This window comes from Sebastes umbrosus, chromosome 6 (genome assembly GCF_015220745.1).
Source record: "Sebastes umbrosus isolate fSebUmb1 chromosome 6, fSebUmb1.pri, whole genome shotgun sequence".
Taxonomy (NCBI): Eukaryota; Metazoa; Chordata; class Actinopteri; order Perciformes; family Sebastidae; genus Sebastes; species Sebastes umbrosus.
In genome coordinates, this window is record NC_051274.1 from 14395669 (window position 1) to 14414389 (window position 18721).

The 18721-nt window shown below is 40.2% G+C and overlaps 1 protein-coding gene across 9 annotated transcripts; it reads right to left on the minus strand.

The window, feature by feature from the left end:
* Window positions 1-1059: 1059 nt before the first annotated feature.
* LOC119489995 (protein phosphatase 1 regulatory subunit 12B-like) lies at window positions 1060-16556 on the minus strand. Of its 9 annotated transcripts, none has more exons than XM_037773089.1 (8): window positions 15903-16548; window positions 10407-10423; window positions 10160-10289; window positions 8248-8352; window positions 8024-8074; window positions 7771-7821; window positions 4613-4756; window positions 1060-1897 (listed from the first exon to the last, which is right to left on the minus strand). In XM_037773089.1, the coding sequence occupies exons 1-7, from the start codon at window positions 16002-16004 to the stop codon at window positions 4643-4645; spliced, it is 570 nt and encodes a 189-aa protein (XP_037629017.1). In that variant the 5' UTR covers window positions 16005-16548; the 3' UTR covers window positions 1060-1897; window positions 4613-4642. The 9 variants fall into 9 exon arrangements, with proteins under 9 accessions (XP_037629017.1, XP_037629022.1, XP_037629021.1 ...); XM_037773094.1 differs by lacking the exon at window positions 4613-4756 and adding an exon at window positions 6971-7015 and having other exon boundaries at window positions 15903-16545; XM_037773093.1 differs by lacking the exon at window positions 4613-4756 and adding an exon at window positions 6946-7015 and having other exon boundaries at window positions 15903-16545.
* Window positions 16557-18721: the final 2165 nt, after the last annotated feature.

Genomic DNA, 18721 nt, shown 5'->3' on the forward strand with positions numbered 1-18721 from the left:
GTATTAAATTGATCGCGTTTAATCATGGACGATCAAACAATTAATCGCAACTAAATATTTGAATCGGTTGACAGCCCTATTTTTAATATAATGCAACGCGATGCAATAGCACCAGTAAATATGGCCTCCATGACCAGAATAAAAAAGTTGGGATTTTTGGCCGTAATATTGGATTGCATTAGACGTAGCCAGATGTACCTGGTGGTGTACTTAATAATAACAATTACTATAATAATAATCATAATAATAATAATAATAATAATTACTTGAGCTTAATTTATCGTGACAATATGAACACACAACACAGTTGAGTTAAAATGTATGTAATCTACACCACATGTAATGAAACAGTTTATTCCTCAAAACTTTGGATTGTGCTTGATATTTATTTATTAATTTATTATTAATCACACAATACTGTGGAGGCTAAAACGTCAGCAGTGATTTACATCGTGTCTACCAGTGGAAGATTTTGCCGTTTACCTTTTCATCACCTAACAGAAAGATGGCCAAGAAGTCAACCAAAATAATCGGTGTATTCCTTTTGAAAGAAAATTTAGTGAGCAAAGTATAAAGATTAGAACTAAGAAATGCATAAATAAATAAATATATCTCTATTACAGAACATAGGACACGTTCTTTCACACACACTCAGACTGTGTTCTCCGTGTAGCCGGTTTGCTGTTTTGAAGCTGAGTGACTGGATACAAAATCCTCTACAAAGGACACGCAAAACAAAAAAGGAAGTATGGATACTGAGACCTCACAATATTAACAGAATTTGGCAAACGCTAAATTACGCTATCATGGACACTAAAACCAGTAAAGAAAGACATAACACACAGTTGCCCTTCAAATAGAAACTACAGTGGGAAAATTGTCATAAAATTATATCATCAAAATGATAGAGATTTGACTGAAATGTCCCAAAAATGTATCCAACCAGTTGGAAATGGTTTGCAGGTTTGCTAAAGGGAAGTTTTGTTGAAAGTATACAGAACTGACAAACCTGAGATAGTTGTCAATCCAGGCAAAAACAAACCAAAACATGCGTCTTAATAAGCTTTCATATCTTTATCATAGAGTAAAAATGTTCAAAACGATTGGTTTTATATAACATCTTATATAAAAACGAATGGAAGAAGCTGGATTTTCACTTCAATACATTCTTAGTTTAGAGCAAACATCGACTTGCCGTTAGAAGAGCTGCATCTTCTTCAGTGGTTCTTGCTACTCAGATGCCTTGATGGATTCATATTATTATGTAGCTTCTGGAACCGGAGCACCTGTTTAATTTTACCTGTGTGGTCATTTATATTCTGATTGAAATTATAACAATTATTTCTTCATGCCAGAGTGGCCTTTGGGGCCCTTTGCTTCTCTCTTCTTTCTCAATTAAGACAACATTAAAAAATACTTTCCTGCAGTGCACGATGTAGCAACAAACGTGATTTCTCTATGTGATGTGTGGTTATAATATTAGAAACAGTACCTTCATGCAAGCCCCTGGATTAGTTTGAACTGGGCCTTGAAAGGTTATTCAAACAGTACAACTGGTCCCTATTTGGTTAATGTGAAAATAACTAATCATGAAGAAATGGTTGTAACTCTGTCATCACACACAGTGAAATTTGACTGAAACTCCTTAACTCTTTGGATCTTCATGAGTCCCAACAGGAATTTATTTCTGCAGAGCAGCCATCACCATAACTCAGGGAGGAGTCACAACTTGGGACACGGTGGATAGTTAAACTTCCATATCTGGGGTTGGAGCGTCCACACACACAGAACAGGAGCTTCAGACATCTTTTCATTTGGACAGTTTGCTGATGACTCGAATGAGAGCCCCGTTCTCATCCTTAAGCCTCTGGTTGTCTGACTTGAGCTCTGTTAAGATCTGGGACAGCACAAGGAAAGAAATGATATTAGAAAATGATATCATCATCACAGATAAACATGGTAAATGGTTTGTGGATACTGTGATTAAAACAAGGAACAATGACACAATTCACCAGGACTATAATATCTTCAATCACCGTTAACAACAAGTGGACTAAAAGTTGCCTTTCAGTAAAGTTGGAGGCCAAACAATGAGGACATGCGTTTCGGCACTCAATCATGCAAGTGAGGAGTGACTTTGACAATATGTTCCGCATGTGAAAAGTTAAAGAGAGCAAAGTCAAAGAGAGAGAAACCGAGAGAGGGTCAATTTCCCAAATCTAGGTCATGTCTCTCACGAGGAGCGATGACTAAAAATAACCACCCTCTTTGCCAAAGTATTTCCCCTCTACTAGAGACAAATAATAACCTTCTGCTCTCTAGCTGGGACATATTACCAACAAACTGGTGAATGAGCAAAGGCCCCTGGCATCTATGACCTGAGACAAATCACATGATTGGAGTCTCTTTTTTATTTAAATTTCTCTCTAAATTCTCTCTAAATTCTCTAAAAGAGGTGAATGAAGAGGAATCTTCATTTGTTTTCTGTGGGTGTCTGTATAGCAATTTGGATCTTTCAGATCAATTTGAGGAGTGCCTTTGGTTTGCATGTTCCGCATTTTATCACAAGTCTATCGATCGCGCAGTGTTGGACTTGGTCTTGACTCTGTCTCGCACTGCCTCGGTCTTGGTCATGGCTTGGTCTCGGTTTAGGTGATCTTGACACTGTTTATTTCGTCGTATGATAATCCAAAATTCCAGTATATAAATCCCGTCATCATGGTAATGCCTTGCTCTAAATGTAATTAAAGGAATAGTTCAACATTTTGGGAACAAAACACACCCATTGTCTCGCCCAGTGGCACAGGACTAATGATCTCACACGTTTCATTTTCTTCGGAAGATTGACTAGAATGACTATTTCCTCGGCAAACAACTTTGCATCGATTACACAGCACATTACACAGGACCCGCATATATTTGACTGTTGCAAGATCGATCGATACCGGCTGTAAACGTGTTTATTCTTTGTGGCGCAGACTGCTGTTGTCGATGTTTACTTTAGATGATGATAACTAAAGAAAAAGCATGAGGCCCCATGCAGCATTTAAAAATAAACTTCAAAGGAGGCTTATGAGAAATTTCTTTTGGGGGGGGAGGTCAGCAGAGTTGACCTCTGATGGCCATAAAGGAGATTGGGTTAAAAGAGTGCAGAGGAAGATGCATTGCAGTGTAGGGGGGGTGGAGGAGTGAGCATCAGGAGGGTGCAGGACCTGCCTGAGAGGAACACAGCAGAGGACGAGGCACCAGAAGGAGAGGGGAGTGTAGAAGTTATTGTGGCTGAGGAGGGAGGAGAAGAGGGGGAGGAGGAAAAGGAGGACAGATGATGTCAGAGGAGATCAGAGGTCCTCCGTCTCCGGCATGGAGGCCGTCTCAGAGAGGCGGGCGAGGACGCGCAGCATTGCTCTGTTCTCAGCCAGGAGACGCTCGTTCACCCTCCGCAAGGTCTGGACCTGAGCCAGAGCAGGGAAAGCCTGCACAGAGGAGGAGAGAGATGCAGAGAGGGGCCAACAGAGAGAGCATGCAGGGAGGAGGGCCATGTGCAAAGAAGAGAAAGACTCATACATATCCACTCATACAGGCATGCACCCACACACCGACACAGACAGGGGAGAAAAGAACAGCAGCTCTGTGAGGGACTCACCAGCAAAACTTATATAAACGGATATTTACACAACAGGAGAGATTTTGAGAAGAAATAGCAAAAGCTGCAACAAGCAAAGGAAGCGAGTTCTCCTTGGGTTTGGGCTCATCAAACCTGGGCTGTATGTGGAGGGTGGTGAGGTTCTATTATATGCTTTGCAAAGTACAGGGAATAAAAAAAATATGTAATGATACAAAATATATAAAACTTTAATTCCACTATTTCACACTTTGTACAAAAGCCTAGTCAGTTTTAAACCTGCAGTAGGCAGATTTTTTTTGGCATCATTGTGCAAAAATTCCATAATAACCTTTCAGCATATTGTAATTCAAGTGTTCTGAGAGAAAACTAGACTTCTGCACCTCCTCATGGCTCTGTTTTCAGACTTTAAAAAGTCTAGCCCGTGACGGGAGACTTTGGCCAATCACAGGTCATTTCAGAGAGAGAGAGCGTTCCTATTGGCTGTTCATTTAACGGAAGGAGCTGTCAATCACTCGCGAATGCCTATTTCTCACGTCAAATATTTTCAGAAACATCTTGTAGTGTACTGTCTAGCTGTAAGATGAGAAAGTGTGCTCCGGCTGGTGGGCGGTGCTTGGTATTTCCTCAACTGATCTCAACATGGCTGCCGGGTCACAAACTTTCTCATTTTACAGCTAAACAGTACACTACAAGATGCTTCTGAAACATTTGAGGAGAGAAACAGACATTACAGTAACAGAATATTGATTCATATTTGATCAGCGCTGCCTAGTTTGACAGTTTTATCGGAGTTTGCGAGTGATTGACAGCTGCTCAGAGACGGCAAGGCTCCAGCTCGGCTCTGATTGGTTATTTTCCTCCAGTCTGTGAAATCTTGCAGATGTCATTAGGAGCACAGGAGGACACAGAGGCACATGATTTTTTTTTTTTCAGATTACCTGTCTCATGCGCTACCGCAGGATATAGTGACCGTTTTATAAAAATTACCTTTTTTAATCATATTTGCTCCATTTCTACCTACTGCTGCTTTAAGTCAAAGGAAAAGAAATGATTCATTCCGCCCTCCGCCTGACTTTTTGAGGTGAACCTCAATGTGGTTTTAACAGAAACATCTGTGGTTTGACGCGATTCCTGAGGGCAAACCACACACACACACACACACACACACACACACACAGACACAGAACACTTCTGGGCTACCCAAACACAAGTGTGTAGACGTGAATATGGCCCAGTACTGTATGAGGTTTAAGGCGGACATCCAGCTGCTTCTTACAACAGCAAAACACATTTATTAAAGCAATTTGAAGCTAGCCTGTGTTTGGGACTTTAACAGTTCAAGCATATAATGTTCTCTTGGTATTAGAACAAGACGGTGCCGTCTCTGGAGAGGTGCCCTTGGCAAGGGAGACGAGAAGAAGGACGGAGCGAGGCGAGAATGCATAATGACCAGTCTCCTTTATTACACTCTCTGTTAATATCAAGCTCTTTGATATTAAATTAGATCTGACCAAACTCTCAAGTCCTGCAGATAATTCCGCACAGTTGCTATTAATTAAATTTCGGAGGCCGTCGAGAATAATTCGGCTCTTTTGTATGAAATGTAACACCCTGCAAAGTAATCGGACACTAAGGCATGGATACTGTTTTGAAAGGGGAAACAAGGACACGCAGCGCTATTGATGTGAAGCACCTGAAACCAGCAGGCCCAGTCAGTTACAGAGCCGCAGTGCCAGCAGGTTCAGACCCGAGGAGGTTGTCCTAAATTGGCCTCTTACTGGAGATGAAGCAGTGCTTATGTGCACCATCTGTAGGGAAGGAGTATAATAGCTTTTGCAATGTTGACGCTTCTGTCATCTGTGTGCAGAGTGTCACAACTGCAGTTTTTTTACACACAAAACAGCAGCAGTTGTTGTAACTCAGTAGTGTAAGTGTTAAAATTACAGCAGCTGTTACTAGAAGACAAAACTGAAAGACATTTCAGCATCTTGAGGTCTTAAGTGTTGCCGCTGTCTTTCCTTTCCAGTGGGTGGCACAGGTTGTCCAGTTCGTTCTCATTCCCAGGGCGTTAAAATACCGGCGCTTTGTCACGGCCGTCGGCATTCTATATCGGCGTACAAGGCACTCTTTAGCGTTGGTAAGAGACAAACAAGGCTTTCCATTAACTACAATGTAAACCTATCCGCCGCGATAGTAAACGCTCAAGAAAAGTGCTGTTGTGACTTAGTTTAAAGAGCAAAAGAGACACACGGGGAAGGTGGGAGGGTTAGTGGATGGGTCCAACAAACACAGGGCTTTCATCCATGAGAGCGCTGTTTGTGTCCCGTGTGTTCCGTTACACTTTTACTTTACAATCAGCTCTTCCTTCGTGTGTTCTGGGTTCGAATCCGGCTCGGGCCCTTCTGTGTGGAGTTTGCATGTAGCGTGGGTTTTCTCCGGCTTCCTCCCACAGTCCAAAGTGTTTTTTGTTTACTTCACGACATTAAATATATGTTTGCTGCGACCAGTATATGACCAAGCGTCAGTATATGACGAGTCAGGATGAGAACGTGTTGGGTTGGCACAAATTTGACAACGACTGAACAGCTATCTGTAACCTACAAAACGTGAACAAGTGACTTTGTGAGTGAGTGACAAGCCAGCTCCCTGGCGTGCTTTCCCTTCTAAAGAAAGTAAAAAGACAGTGTGCAGAGTGCCCCTGTAGCATTTACACTCTAAAGTTCAGCTCATCATGTGATGTACATGTGCGTCCACGCGTGTAAACATGCCCGAGTCTCTTGGTGCCTTCAAATGGGGTCGTGTTTACCGTGTTCATGAGAAGAGTGAACGACCCCTCTTGTGGTATTCACGACCTCGTGGAAAATTTCTGAAAACTCTGAGTTTACGAGTTGTGACGTGTTTGTTGACATTTTCAGAAATGGCAGAGGCCATGGAAGTTAATCTTTTGGTACATAATAAGTGAATATATTGTAATTTTATAACATGTCTGAGGAAAACGTTGATATTCCTAACTGCCTCATCTTTTTCCTCTGTCATTATGCCTTTGCATTTCCTGCATTATATTACCCACTTTCTAACTTGCTAAATTATTAGCCTATGTGGCTTATAGACGCCGACAGTATGACGTTAATATTGCTGTTGCTTAGCAGCGGTGTTCTCACGACTTAACCACTTGAACGCCAAGCATATTGTGCACACGACTTCCCATGTTGTGAACACGAGCTCACGAGTTTCATTTGAAGGCACCATGTGACAGAGCAGAATCATGTGAGGTGACAGGCAGGTGTCAATCACTCCTCTGCGTCATAGCGACCACTCACCATCCCCCCTCCCCCTGAGACAAACCTGCACTCAGGGCTGGTACCCACAGCGGAACCGCAGTGGGGCGTCCTGCTGAGGTAAACCACGACAACACCGGGGTCAAACATGTGCTGCTGACATACTGTCCTATTTATAACGTCCCTCGTCACTGTCTGCACATTACACTTTCTCAGACCGGAGTCATGATTTTATCTCTAGAGGAATATAACGTAGCCAAATTATAATCCTACTGTGTCATTTGTGACACACACATACAGACTACGTCTACTCAGCCCTGAAATCTCTCCGCTGCTCTGCCCTGTCTCTCTTTTGTGAAGCAGACTACACACAGTGCAGTGCAGGAATTCCTCACAAAAGCAAGTCTTTTGCTCTTGGACGGGGTTTAGTATTCAGCTGGAACTAGGTCACAATGTTCACCCCAACAGTGGGATAAATGGAGCAGGGGAGCAGCGGCACAGGCTCCTCCTCAGCCTGGCAGGAAGTGGCCCAGCAGAACACTGTGGGTAATGAGCCTGAAGCATTAACCTTCCCTCTCCTTGACTTCAAACCCACCTGGCTAACAACTACCCCAGAGTGAGAATGTCTTGGCTAATATGTGTGTGTGTGTGTGTGTTTTGCTCTGTTAAAATCACTTTAGGCGTGCTTGATTTAGCATGAGTAACACTAGGGGGCTTGGCTGGAGGTGTGCACCTTCAAGTACTGTTAGTGTTATTACAGTGTTAGGGAGAAAACACGAGATAAATGACGCACAACTTGCATAAGAGACAAAATATGCTATTTAAACCCAGGGTGAGTATGCACAATTTATTTTTGCATGCACTGACCTTTATCTCATCCTCCATGTTTGACACTCTTTTCTCAAGAGCTTGTTTGTCCTGTAAATAAAGAAGAAACAACTGAAATAAATATATGTAAAAAAAAAAAAAAAAGAAAAAGAGGGAAAAGCCACTCGACTATGATTTGAAGTGGAGATGACAATCAGAGGGGAAATGGCCAAGAAAGGATGTGGACATTGATCCATCTTGATAGTGCAAAAGAGCAAATACCAAAATGCCAAAAGGTTGCCAAGACACTTACCCTTTTCTCCGATTCAAGTGCTGTAGATCTCTCTGATATTCTGTCTTGCCTCTAGAAGGGAGAAACGGTGCTGTTATTGTAAGTACTGGGAGAATTATTTAACATGATTTTATTAAGTAATCAGCCACGACATTCTTTTCCGCACACCCGTGGGAAAAGGATGATGGTGAAGGAGTAAAAAAAGATGACTCAATTGACAGTTTTCTTCTTTCAGTTTTCTGTACCTGTGTGACTTTCTCCAGCTGAGAACGTATCTTGACCAGTTCCTGTTTGCTGTCCTGCAACCTGGACTTGAGCTTCTCATTCTCATGCAGAGCTTCTGCATACATCTGAAAGTGAACAAAATGAAGATTAAGGAACAGCTTTATTCCACAGATTCTGGTCTTTCACTGTGTCAAATACTTTTTTTTTTATAATCAAAATATTAAAGAATTTAAATTTAAATTTAAATAAAAAATTAACCAATTTAATAAGGAAATAAAAAGTTGGCAAGTAAATGTATGGAACCACAAAGTGTTCAGTAATAAATAAACAGATAGGACATTTGTATGTAAAAAGAAATATAGGCTATATTTAACATTAGATCAATTGTAAAATAATTTACATAATAATTAAAATCGAAGCCCATTGTGTAATATCATTCCTTTTGTTTCCATAACAACAGAGTTTTACTGGAAATCCTTTTTTATTTAATTATATAATTATAATATATATATTATTATACCAAGATTATTCAAATATATATTGATATATATCTATTTATATATATATATAGATAGATAGATATAGATATATAGTATATATGTTACTGGGTATAAATGAAGAAGGAAAACACCATAAATGAAATATTTCATTTCCACCTAACAAAACTGGACAATTTTAGAGTGAATATCTTTTAATTAATGTAAATAAAGTAATGATGCAGTTACAGCCCAAAACCTCCAGCAAACCATATCACAACATCTGAACACTACTTGTACACAGACTGAAGCTAATAAAGTGAAGCAGAGCAAAGTTGGAGAGGTTTTATTAGAGACATGTTAAGGTGGAATCTTCAAATTGACCACTTGGGTACCATCTGTGTCATTTGCATTGTCTAAGGTAAATGTATAACTCATTTAATTTAATTTACATGTTACTATAGGTATTAATTCCATCTAAATTACAACTGTTTTGTCTTTGTTTTGAAAAATCAGTCAATCCAACATCTATACATGTTCCCATGTTAAATTAAGCCATATAATCTATTGGTCTATTTCACCAGCTGAATGCAGTACCACCATTCATCCACCAGGAGTGCAATTGCTCCTGAAGAAATGATGTTGGAGTAGCCATTAGCAACATTGATATGCCCTCAAACACAACTTTTTATCAAAAAACAGCAAATGTAAGACATAATTTATGGCTATGACTGTATAAAGTGAAGTTTATTTTTTATTTTCTTCAGCTCCTGGTTAAGCTTTTAGCTGAGCTTCTCCTTATATGTGTGTGCAGGATGAATATGTTGCTACATGGTTGTTGCACATGACCTTTGTGTTTGTCACCATGTGAGCAACTGACATGGTACCGGGGGCGCTCGGGTTCAAGAGATTTTAAAACAGTAGGCTAGCTAAGCAAGTTTTATTTTATTTTTTGTATTTAATATTGAACACTTTCGGTGCCAAATGAATAAAATAATGACGAAAATCAATCGTAATATCTAAATTTTGAACATTTTCCAAAACCCGCTGATATTCTCCCTTCCTTCAGTTATTTGTATGACCATTCATTTATATCAACAACAGACCAATGTTTAAATCCGATGTACAATAATATAACTATTAAGCATAATTAATATGACTGGAAATATTCAGATATACTATCAATAAAATTACATTTTAATGTTAACACTTTTCATATATTACCATAGCCTGTAGAGGCTACATATAGTTATGTGACATGGTGTTTTTTTTGTATCAAATGAATTTTTATTTAAAGATTTCAAAGATAAGATAGGTTTGCTTTTAATTATCTGCTTGCCCTTTTAGGAATGTTATTAAAGTGGATAAATCTGCCTGGTGATCCAACATCTTTCTGCAAGCACATGAATCATTCAGGAGGGATTGGGCTTGTTTAAACCGAGGTAAGAGTTACTACCTTCTTATAGTCTTTGGTAGCCGAGTCTTGCTCCTGTCTGTTCAGAGCAGCCAGCCTTGTCTCTCTCCGAGTGTAAGAGCTGGTGCGGCCCAGTGGTTTGTCTGTCGCACTCTCCCCACTGGAGTCATATCTAAAAGTAACACATTCAGTACACACTGCCACTTTATTTAGGGCATTTATGTTTGATTTATCTCAGGAAATACAGTTCTATAATAAAAAGAAAAAAAAAACAATGATAAATCCTCACCTTGACAATCTGTCATGCTGAAAAACAAATAACAAACCATGTTAGTTTGATCACTCAGCACTTCGGCATGGGAACAACACAGTGTAAAAAAATGTTCTGTTGTGGTTAGATCCAGATTTATTTGTTTGATAAGACCAAACAGAGGCTTGGCAGTGAAATATTTTTTTTCTCCATTTTGAGACAACAGAGAAGAAAACAAAACTTCCAAGTGAATTATCGTTGCGTGTTCAGAGACCTGAAGTCCCAGGGGGAAGAAATGCATGCAGAAGTGAGATATAATTCAGCCAAACACTGCACCGACAGGGTTCACGCAGGTCAAACCTCCCCGGTGAGCCCGGTTAATCTTATAGAACAGGCGGCTGCCTCACAAATGCCTGCAGCATTAAGATGACATCATGACATCAGAAGCAAAGCATCTCCTGTGTGACGGGGTCAACGTCTGACCTCAGGGAGCAGGCTGATAGCAGGCTGTCCTGGCGGGGGTTTCGCTATGACTAGTCCAGTCTACATGGCTGCCAAGTTGCCTGTTGTGATCACATACTGAATTTGTTTCCACTTCACCAAGGAGTCTTGGTATTGTGCTACATTCAGACGAGTTGTGTTTTTTTTCTCTAGCTGGATTCCACTCAGGTCTGTTTTCAGAAATCGTATTAGCTCAAAGATATGCCTATAATAAATAAGCTGGTAGGTGCAGCTTATCAACAAATTATCATCCCAATTGGTCACATATTGAGGCTTTGTCAGACCCCTTGGCGTCACTTTATGGTCGCAGTAAACACGTGCTTAACGTCGTGAAACTTTACTCCTAAATTCAAAGATTTGGCGTTGCCGTCTCGCCTGGAAAAGAGGGGCTCTAAACACCTCTGTTTGGAAATAAATGGCAATAAACGTCTTGTGCGGTGGTCCGAGCTGTTTGAGACAAGAAGCAGATGCAGACTGCATTAAAAAGCTTTATAGGAGGACAATTCATGTCAAAAAGGAACAGAGCGTACAGTTATTCCTGCATGCGCTCACGTTTGCAGAGCTGGGGGGGGATATTTCACGCAGCGTCAAAGGAGCTATTCCTCAGCAAGTGTTTACATAACCGAGCCAGCGCTGCCTGTCCTTATGTGGTCATGGGCTCAAGCAGAGCCATCCAGGAAAAAACAGACCTCCGTGACCTCCTGAGATGAAAAAAAAAGGGTCCAAGGATGATGGAGCTCTAACTCACTCCCTCTGATTTCTTCGTGCGATGCTGAGGAGATTCCTCGATCACATTTGGTGTGCATTCATTAATCAGCCGGGATGATTGGGCCCCCTGGTTTTATGAATAAATCATCTGCTTTTGGGGGATATGAACTGTTACACAAACCTTAACCAGACTCTTTCAAGATTACGAGTGCCTGATGCAAACCTATTTCACACTTAAGGGATTAGCAAATTGGTGAAATTAGATTTTTTTTTATTCCAAATTTTAAGCGAGCCAAGTGGGGTTTACAGGACTTCTTAAATCCTTACAGTAATGCATGCTCTCACATGTATGTCTGCATAGTGAAACTTTTTTGTCAACATTTAACCCAAGCCAGAAAAACTGAATCATAGCTGAAAATTCTACATCTGATAGCAGCTGCACAAATGTGATTCCCTTGTTAGGAGAAACAGGGGGAGTCAGAAGTGGTACATGTACTGTAGCTCGGCGAACTACTGTATGTGAGGCATAGCAGATGCAACCGAGACAATCAACTGAGGGGGGAAGAAAAACAACAGGGTGTCAAGACTGATGGAAACAGCCTCCAAACGGTTGCATGCTTGAACCGCGGGCGCTCTGTAAACACAACCGCCTCCAGAGTTTTATGGTTTACCAGGACCAACATCATGCACACCAGGGGGGTCGGGGGGTCGAGGCACACACACATGCACGCTGCCTGCATGAGATCACTGCTACAGTATATAAACATGTTAACAGCAGTTTGCAAAATGAAATCATCATTATAGGAGACTCTCCCTCTCATCTCTTCCCCTCGTTCTGTCACAGCATTGCTCCTTCAGAGCTGACTGCTTTTTACAGTAGGAAAATCTGAGCTACACACACTCTTCACCCCCACCACTGGAACTGACACTGCTGCTAACACAACCATAAAAGACGTTTCTTCCACATTCACTCACCTTTCCTCACATCAGCCACTCCTCCTCCTCCTCCTCCTCTATTAACTCCTTACTGTACATCTGAGCCTGTCTGAGAGCATCTTCCTCTTTTTCTTTTTCAAGAGCACCGACTGAAAATGCCTCACATCCAGCGGTGGAAGAAGTACTCAGATACTTTACTTAATTAAAGTACTAATACCACAATGTAAAATTATATAATTGTAAGTAAAAGTCCTATACAGTATTAAGAATACAAAATGAAAGTACTCATTCTGCAAAAAAATGCCTGTTATTGACTTATATTGTACATTATTTGATTTTTAATAGGGCTGCAACTAACGATTATTTCATTGTCGATTAATCTGTTGATTATTTTCTTGATTAATCGGTTAGTTGTTTGGTCTATAAAATGTTGGAAAATGTCGATTAGTGTTTCCCAAAGCCCAAGATGACGTCCTCAAATGTCTTGTTTTGTCCACAACTCAAAGATATTCAGTTTACTGTCATAGAGGAGTGGTAGTAGTAGAAGGAGGAGTTTTAGAAAATGGAATCAGAGACTTTATTATTTTTTTTAATTACTCAAACCAATGAATCGATTATCAAAGTAGTTGGCGCTTAATTTAATAGCTGACAACTAACCGATTAATTGTTGCAGCTCTCATTGTTAATGCATATGCCTAAGTAGTATTTTACTGTTGTAGCTGGTCGAGGTGGCGTGTTAGTTTAGTTGAGTGGTTCCCAACCTAGGGGTCAGGCCCCCAAATGGTCACAAGATAAATCTGGGTGGTCGTGAGATGATTGTGCCACAAAAATGTATATTCATTCATATTTGGCACAAACAATTGTTTAAATTAAACCATCTGATAAGTTTAGAGGGGACATATAGTTAAACATAGGCTATGTTTCTTGTCTTTGTTTCTTTTCTGTTTTATTTTGTTACCCTCCTCTCGTTCTTCACTTCCTGCCTTTGTGCCCCGCCCCAATTAGTTTCACCAGTCCTTCGTTAGCCCTGCTCTCACCTGCTCCCACTCCCCCAATCACTCATTCACTACTTATACCGGCCCGGTTGCTTTGCTTGCTGTCAGTTTGGCTTTGCCTTTGCATGGAGTTTTGTTTAGGTGGAACTGCTAACAACTCATGGACATCTGAACTCAGAGACTGTTTTTTTGTGGGAAGTCTCAAGCCAAAACAGTTGGGAACCACTAGTTTAATCTTTAAAAGTGTTATATTTCATGAGCTTATCAAATGTTTTCTTTAATGTAAAATGTTAATGTTAAAAGAAACTATTGTCAAATAAATGGAGAGTACAAATAGAAGAGAGTATAAGTACAATATTTCCCCCTGAAATGTAGTGGAGTAGAAGTCTAAAGTCAAATGGAAATACTCAAAAGTACAAATTTAAGTAATTTGTGCACAGTACTTGAGGGAATGTACTTTAGTTACTTAGTTTTCACCACTGTGATGCAACGTGTTCTTGTTTCTACTTATTCCCGCAGCTCACAGCTGTAACAAACACAGCTGTAACACACATTGTGTTTTACTAAAGAGGGCCAAGTTCTCATCAAAACATTGTGGTAAGTGCTAAAAATACTGCATCAACCTGATTCCACCCCCCTCTGCAATGTATTTTCTCTCCCATGAAAACTCAAACCGATTCACATTGGGCTGACATCATGGAAAATGAAAGCTTGAGTTTCACCATGGCTACAGTACAGCACACAGAGAGACTGACAGTCTTTGTAAAGAAAGCAGAAACATGACAGCATCCACTGGTAGCATTCACTGCTTGCTAGCGACTGTGCTGTAATGAGAGCGTCTGTGTTGCATAACATTAGATGAGTCTCTAAATAGACAGTTACGTTTCTGTGTTTCTTCCCTGTCCCTTTAAATGTGTCCGTCACACAGAACAGCTCAGTTTGCCACACTGACATGAACACAACAGTCAAACAACCCCCATGAGAATAAGCCACTTAGACAGAAATAAAATAACAGGAAATTACAGAAGGAACATTTTAATCCAAAAGTCCCTTTGAAAAAGTGTGGTCAGACTCTCCGAGCGAACACTCGCCTCTCATTCACGGTTCATCAAATAGGATGAGATGATGAGGCGGATTATTCATGCAAATGCACATAATCGTGTAACAATTACACACGTTATCACTTTATCTGGTTTTAATCGCTTTCCTTTGTATTTATTTTGAACGGTTTTTACTTTATTTAATTGAACTTTTTTAATGTACTTTACTTATTTACTTGTACTTTTTTACTTTACTTATTCACTTGAACTTTTTTACTTTACTTATTCACTTGAACTTTTTTAATTTATACATATTTACTTGAACTTTTTACTGTACTTTATCTACTTGAAAATGTTTTACTTACTTTACTTATTTACTTGAACTTTTTTACTTATACTTATTGAACTTTTGTTACTTATTTAATTGTCCATTTTTTTTTTACTAACTTTACTTATTTACTTGAACTTTTATGTTGCACACTGCTGAAGAGATGCTTTGATGATAATTAATTGTTCTAAGCACAATAACAAAGATCTATTTTATTTTATTCTATCCAATCTATTTTATTAGGAAATAACTTATCCTGTTAATGAAACGTTGAAATATTTGCTTGTTTAACTGAACACGCTCACAATGGTCCAAACACATAAATACTTTACAAGGTGTGCAGCTAAGAATTACTTCCATTATGGGTTAATTGGCCAGTTAATGAAATAATCACTTAAATGTGAGAAATGCCCGGTACAATTTCCAAATTCAAGTTGATGTCTTTAAATTCTTTGACAAAACTGTAAAAAAAATCCAACACAATATATATTCAGTTTACTATCATAGATGACAAAGAAAAGCAGCCATTCCTCACATTTGAGAAGCTGAAAATCACAGAATATTAATTTATTAATATATATAAATAATATTTTACTTTTCCTTTAAAAAATTACTAAAACAATAAATTACTGAAAATAGCTGTACATTTCTTGTCAATCGACGAAACCGATTAATCAGCTAATTGTTCCAGCTCTACTTCACACAGAGCTTGTGCTGTCATGTAGACGTCTTAAAAGATTTAGTCTGAATCCAGAAGAAAAAAAAATCTTGTTTACGGATCAATCACTAAAAACACACCCACAGAAAATACTGTGCTTTTGTTTAACTTTGGTTTAACATACTATAAAGTCACTTGATAGTGGGTAAATAAACTAAAAGATCAGTACTTTTTTACAGCTTCATGAAAATAAATGACACAGATTATATGAAATTAGACACATCTATCCTGCTAAATTGGTGAAATCATTAATCAGTTTAAAATCCAAAATGTGTATTAATCTCTATAGAAAAAGTTTGTGGTTCTTACTCTGTAGTTTTTGTCTGTAGGGGACGGAGAAGAAGGTGGTGAATCTGTCAGTGACTTCCTGGTACGGGTCAGGTCCTTGGTGCGTGGATAGTAGGTAGACATCTCCCCCCTCTCTTCTCTGGACTGGCAGGTCAACTTCTACTGTAACATTCACTGAAGCTGCTGCCAGATAACAGCTGCACAGACGCGCAGATTCCCTCAAGCAACGGTGACGCAGATGCCCATGACTGAGCTCCTGGGGAATCCTCAGCAACAACAGGTGTGTGTGTGTATATGTGTGTGTGTGTCTCAGTCCAGCCTTCACAGTCCCATGAGCTGGAGAAAGCTGCAGCTAATGTTTGGAGGGATTTCAGATCTGTGGTCACGCCTTCTTCAAATAGCTCAGACAGTGAAGCAATAATCAGATAAAAATGCCACAAAACAAATTCTTCAACGTCTTGTTGATCACAAAAAAACCCCAGAGAAATAACTCTTTAACTAGTAAAGCAAACAAATTGTCCTCCCTTGTCTCCGCTCTGTCAACACTGAGGTCTCTGATGAAATGTGAAAAAGTCCAAAATGAAGCAGCCAAGAGAGAAAAGTTTGTTCCCTTTGCTGCCTCTTCCTATGTTTCCCAAAGTTATACACACTCTCTCTCTCTCTCTCTCTCCATCTCCCTCCCTCCCTCGCTTTCTCTCTCTCTCTCCTTCTCCTTTCACTGCTTGGTCGCCCTCCCAGTCCCTCCACCCACCCCCCATCCTGCTTCTCCCTGCTCTCTTCAGCTTTGGCAGTCCGCCAGAGGCTCTGCTATGGCCGGACTCGGCACTGAGGGCTAAAATTGTCCACTGATGTGGACGGGGATAAGAGGGGGAGGTGGACCACAAAGCCAGAGTTCGGAGGGGGGCTGCAGCAGTTGAGTGTCCTGGAAGGTCAACAAGCAGCTATTACCTGAGGAGCCATCAACTACCGTGAAGTGTAACTCTGTACACGCCACAGTGTGATGGAGGGGGAGATGCTGTGATTGTTACACAGTGTCAACACGGAGCACTTTCCACACTTCCTCTAACCAAAAACCTGTTTAATCTATTCCACATTTTAGCCCCTGTAGTATTAACGAGGCAAGGTGATGATTTGTTTTCATCCTGCAACCTCATGAGGTTTGTAAAAAATATCAATCCATCTTTCTTCAAAGTCACGATCTTATCAAAGTAATACTTTTGGGGAATGGATTATTGGCTTTCCTGCCAAGAGTTAGATGAGATCAATACCTCTCTGATGTCTGCACAACGAACCCGGTCTCACGGGAAAGTGTATAAATAGCAACGACATTACACAGACATTCCGTGTGTCATGAGGATGCATTTTAAGGCTTTTCGCGTGTCATTTGTACATCACGCAAGAAAACGGTGACATCCACACTTTGGTTTAGGCAACAAAACCACTTTGTTAGGTTTAGGAAAAAAAGTCATGGTTGGGCGTAGAATAATTACATAAACTAAGTAAAACACTTACGGAAACAACGTAACATAGGTATGGAAAACACTTGACAAACATCACTAATTTACAAAACAAAACACCGGTCTTGAACACCCGTCTCCTGGTTAAAAGTTGTGTTTGTTGGACCCGTGCACCTCGCCACCCGCCCGCCATAAGCGGTCTTTCTCCCTTTTTTTATTCTACGCCATTTACTCTGAGAGTGGAATATGTATGCAGATGCATTTACATTGCAGCCAGTACAGACTTCATGCCATACAAAGGACATGCCAAAAGCAAGAAAGCCGTTCGTATTGCACCCTAAATGCTTTGCGCATTATCGTGTCATTCCTACACCTTTTCGTGCAAATTGGCTGGTACAATAAGTACTGTATGAAGCTACAGCCACTTAGCTTAGCGTAAAAATTGGAAACGGGCAAACAGCTCGTTGGGTACTAAGGTTTTTTTTACATTTTAGTTCAGACGAATTAAACAGACAAGCTACGACATGTTAATTAGTGAGGTGCTGATTGGTAGATTGTATTACCTGGCTAACTGTTTCACCATGCTTTCAGCCTAGGCTAAGCAGCAGCTGATGGTAACTTCATATTTGCAGTACAGACATGAGAGAGTGGTATCAATCTTCCCATCTAACTCTTGGCAAGAAAGCCGTAAGCGTATTTTCCCAAAATGTCGGACTGTTCCTTTAAACGACCTCTGCAACCCCCCTTCATTTTCTTCCCATAGTCTTCTGCACAAGCCGGCTCATGCAATCTTCCTTTTATAGTGAGATTCGCAGCGCCTCGCTGTTCCTAAACTCCCTCGTACTCGCTCAGGGCGAATAGATGAAAGGAAAGATAAATACAAAAACACAGCAGGAGAAAAAAATTAGAAAGACGGAGAGAATATGAAAGAATGAAAAAGAAAGTGAAAAAAAGACTTGATTATTTAACAAAAATACCGTGAGGATGTGTTGGGAACAACCATTCACACAAATAACATTAACATAGAGGTGCTAATTTACCCCCAATCATCCTTACTTGCTTCTTTTAAAGGGATAGTTTGGGTGTCTTGAAGTGGGGTTGTATGAGGTACTTATCCATAGTGAATTACCTGAATGACGGTCGGCAAGCAGGCAGGAGTTATCGCGCAGGAGCCAAGTAATATGCTGTTGTAGGCGAGGCCGGCAGCAAAATGTATTTTAGCCACCTAAAAGAAAGGCCCACCTAAAAAAAAAATCAATATCAGTTTAAGTGTACGCTGTATTTAGAATATTTTCACCGGTCTATATCGCCATCAGACAGCCCTTTCCGGCGAGGAACTGGAGCCGTTATCTATGCTCTTGCCAAAGCAACCAGACTCCATTG

What these genes read in the sequence shown, in the direction of transcription:
- LOC119489995 (XM_037773088.1), bottom strand. Translation starts at nt 16,004, where the DNA reads ATGTCTACCTACTATCCACGCACCAAGGACCTGACCCGTACCAGGAAG. An exon ending in CTACCAAAGACTATAAGAAG is followed by an intron (nt 8,353 to 10,159) that starts GTAGTAACTCTT and finishes GTTCACTTTCAG; the next exon opens with ATGTATGCAGAAGCTCTGCA. An exon ending in CACTTGAATCGGAGAAAAGG is followed by an intron (nt 7,822 to 8,023) that starts GTAAGTGTCTTG and finishes CTTTATTTACAG; the next exon opens with GACAAACAAGCTCTTGAGAA.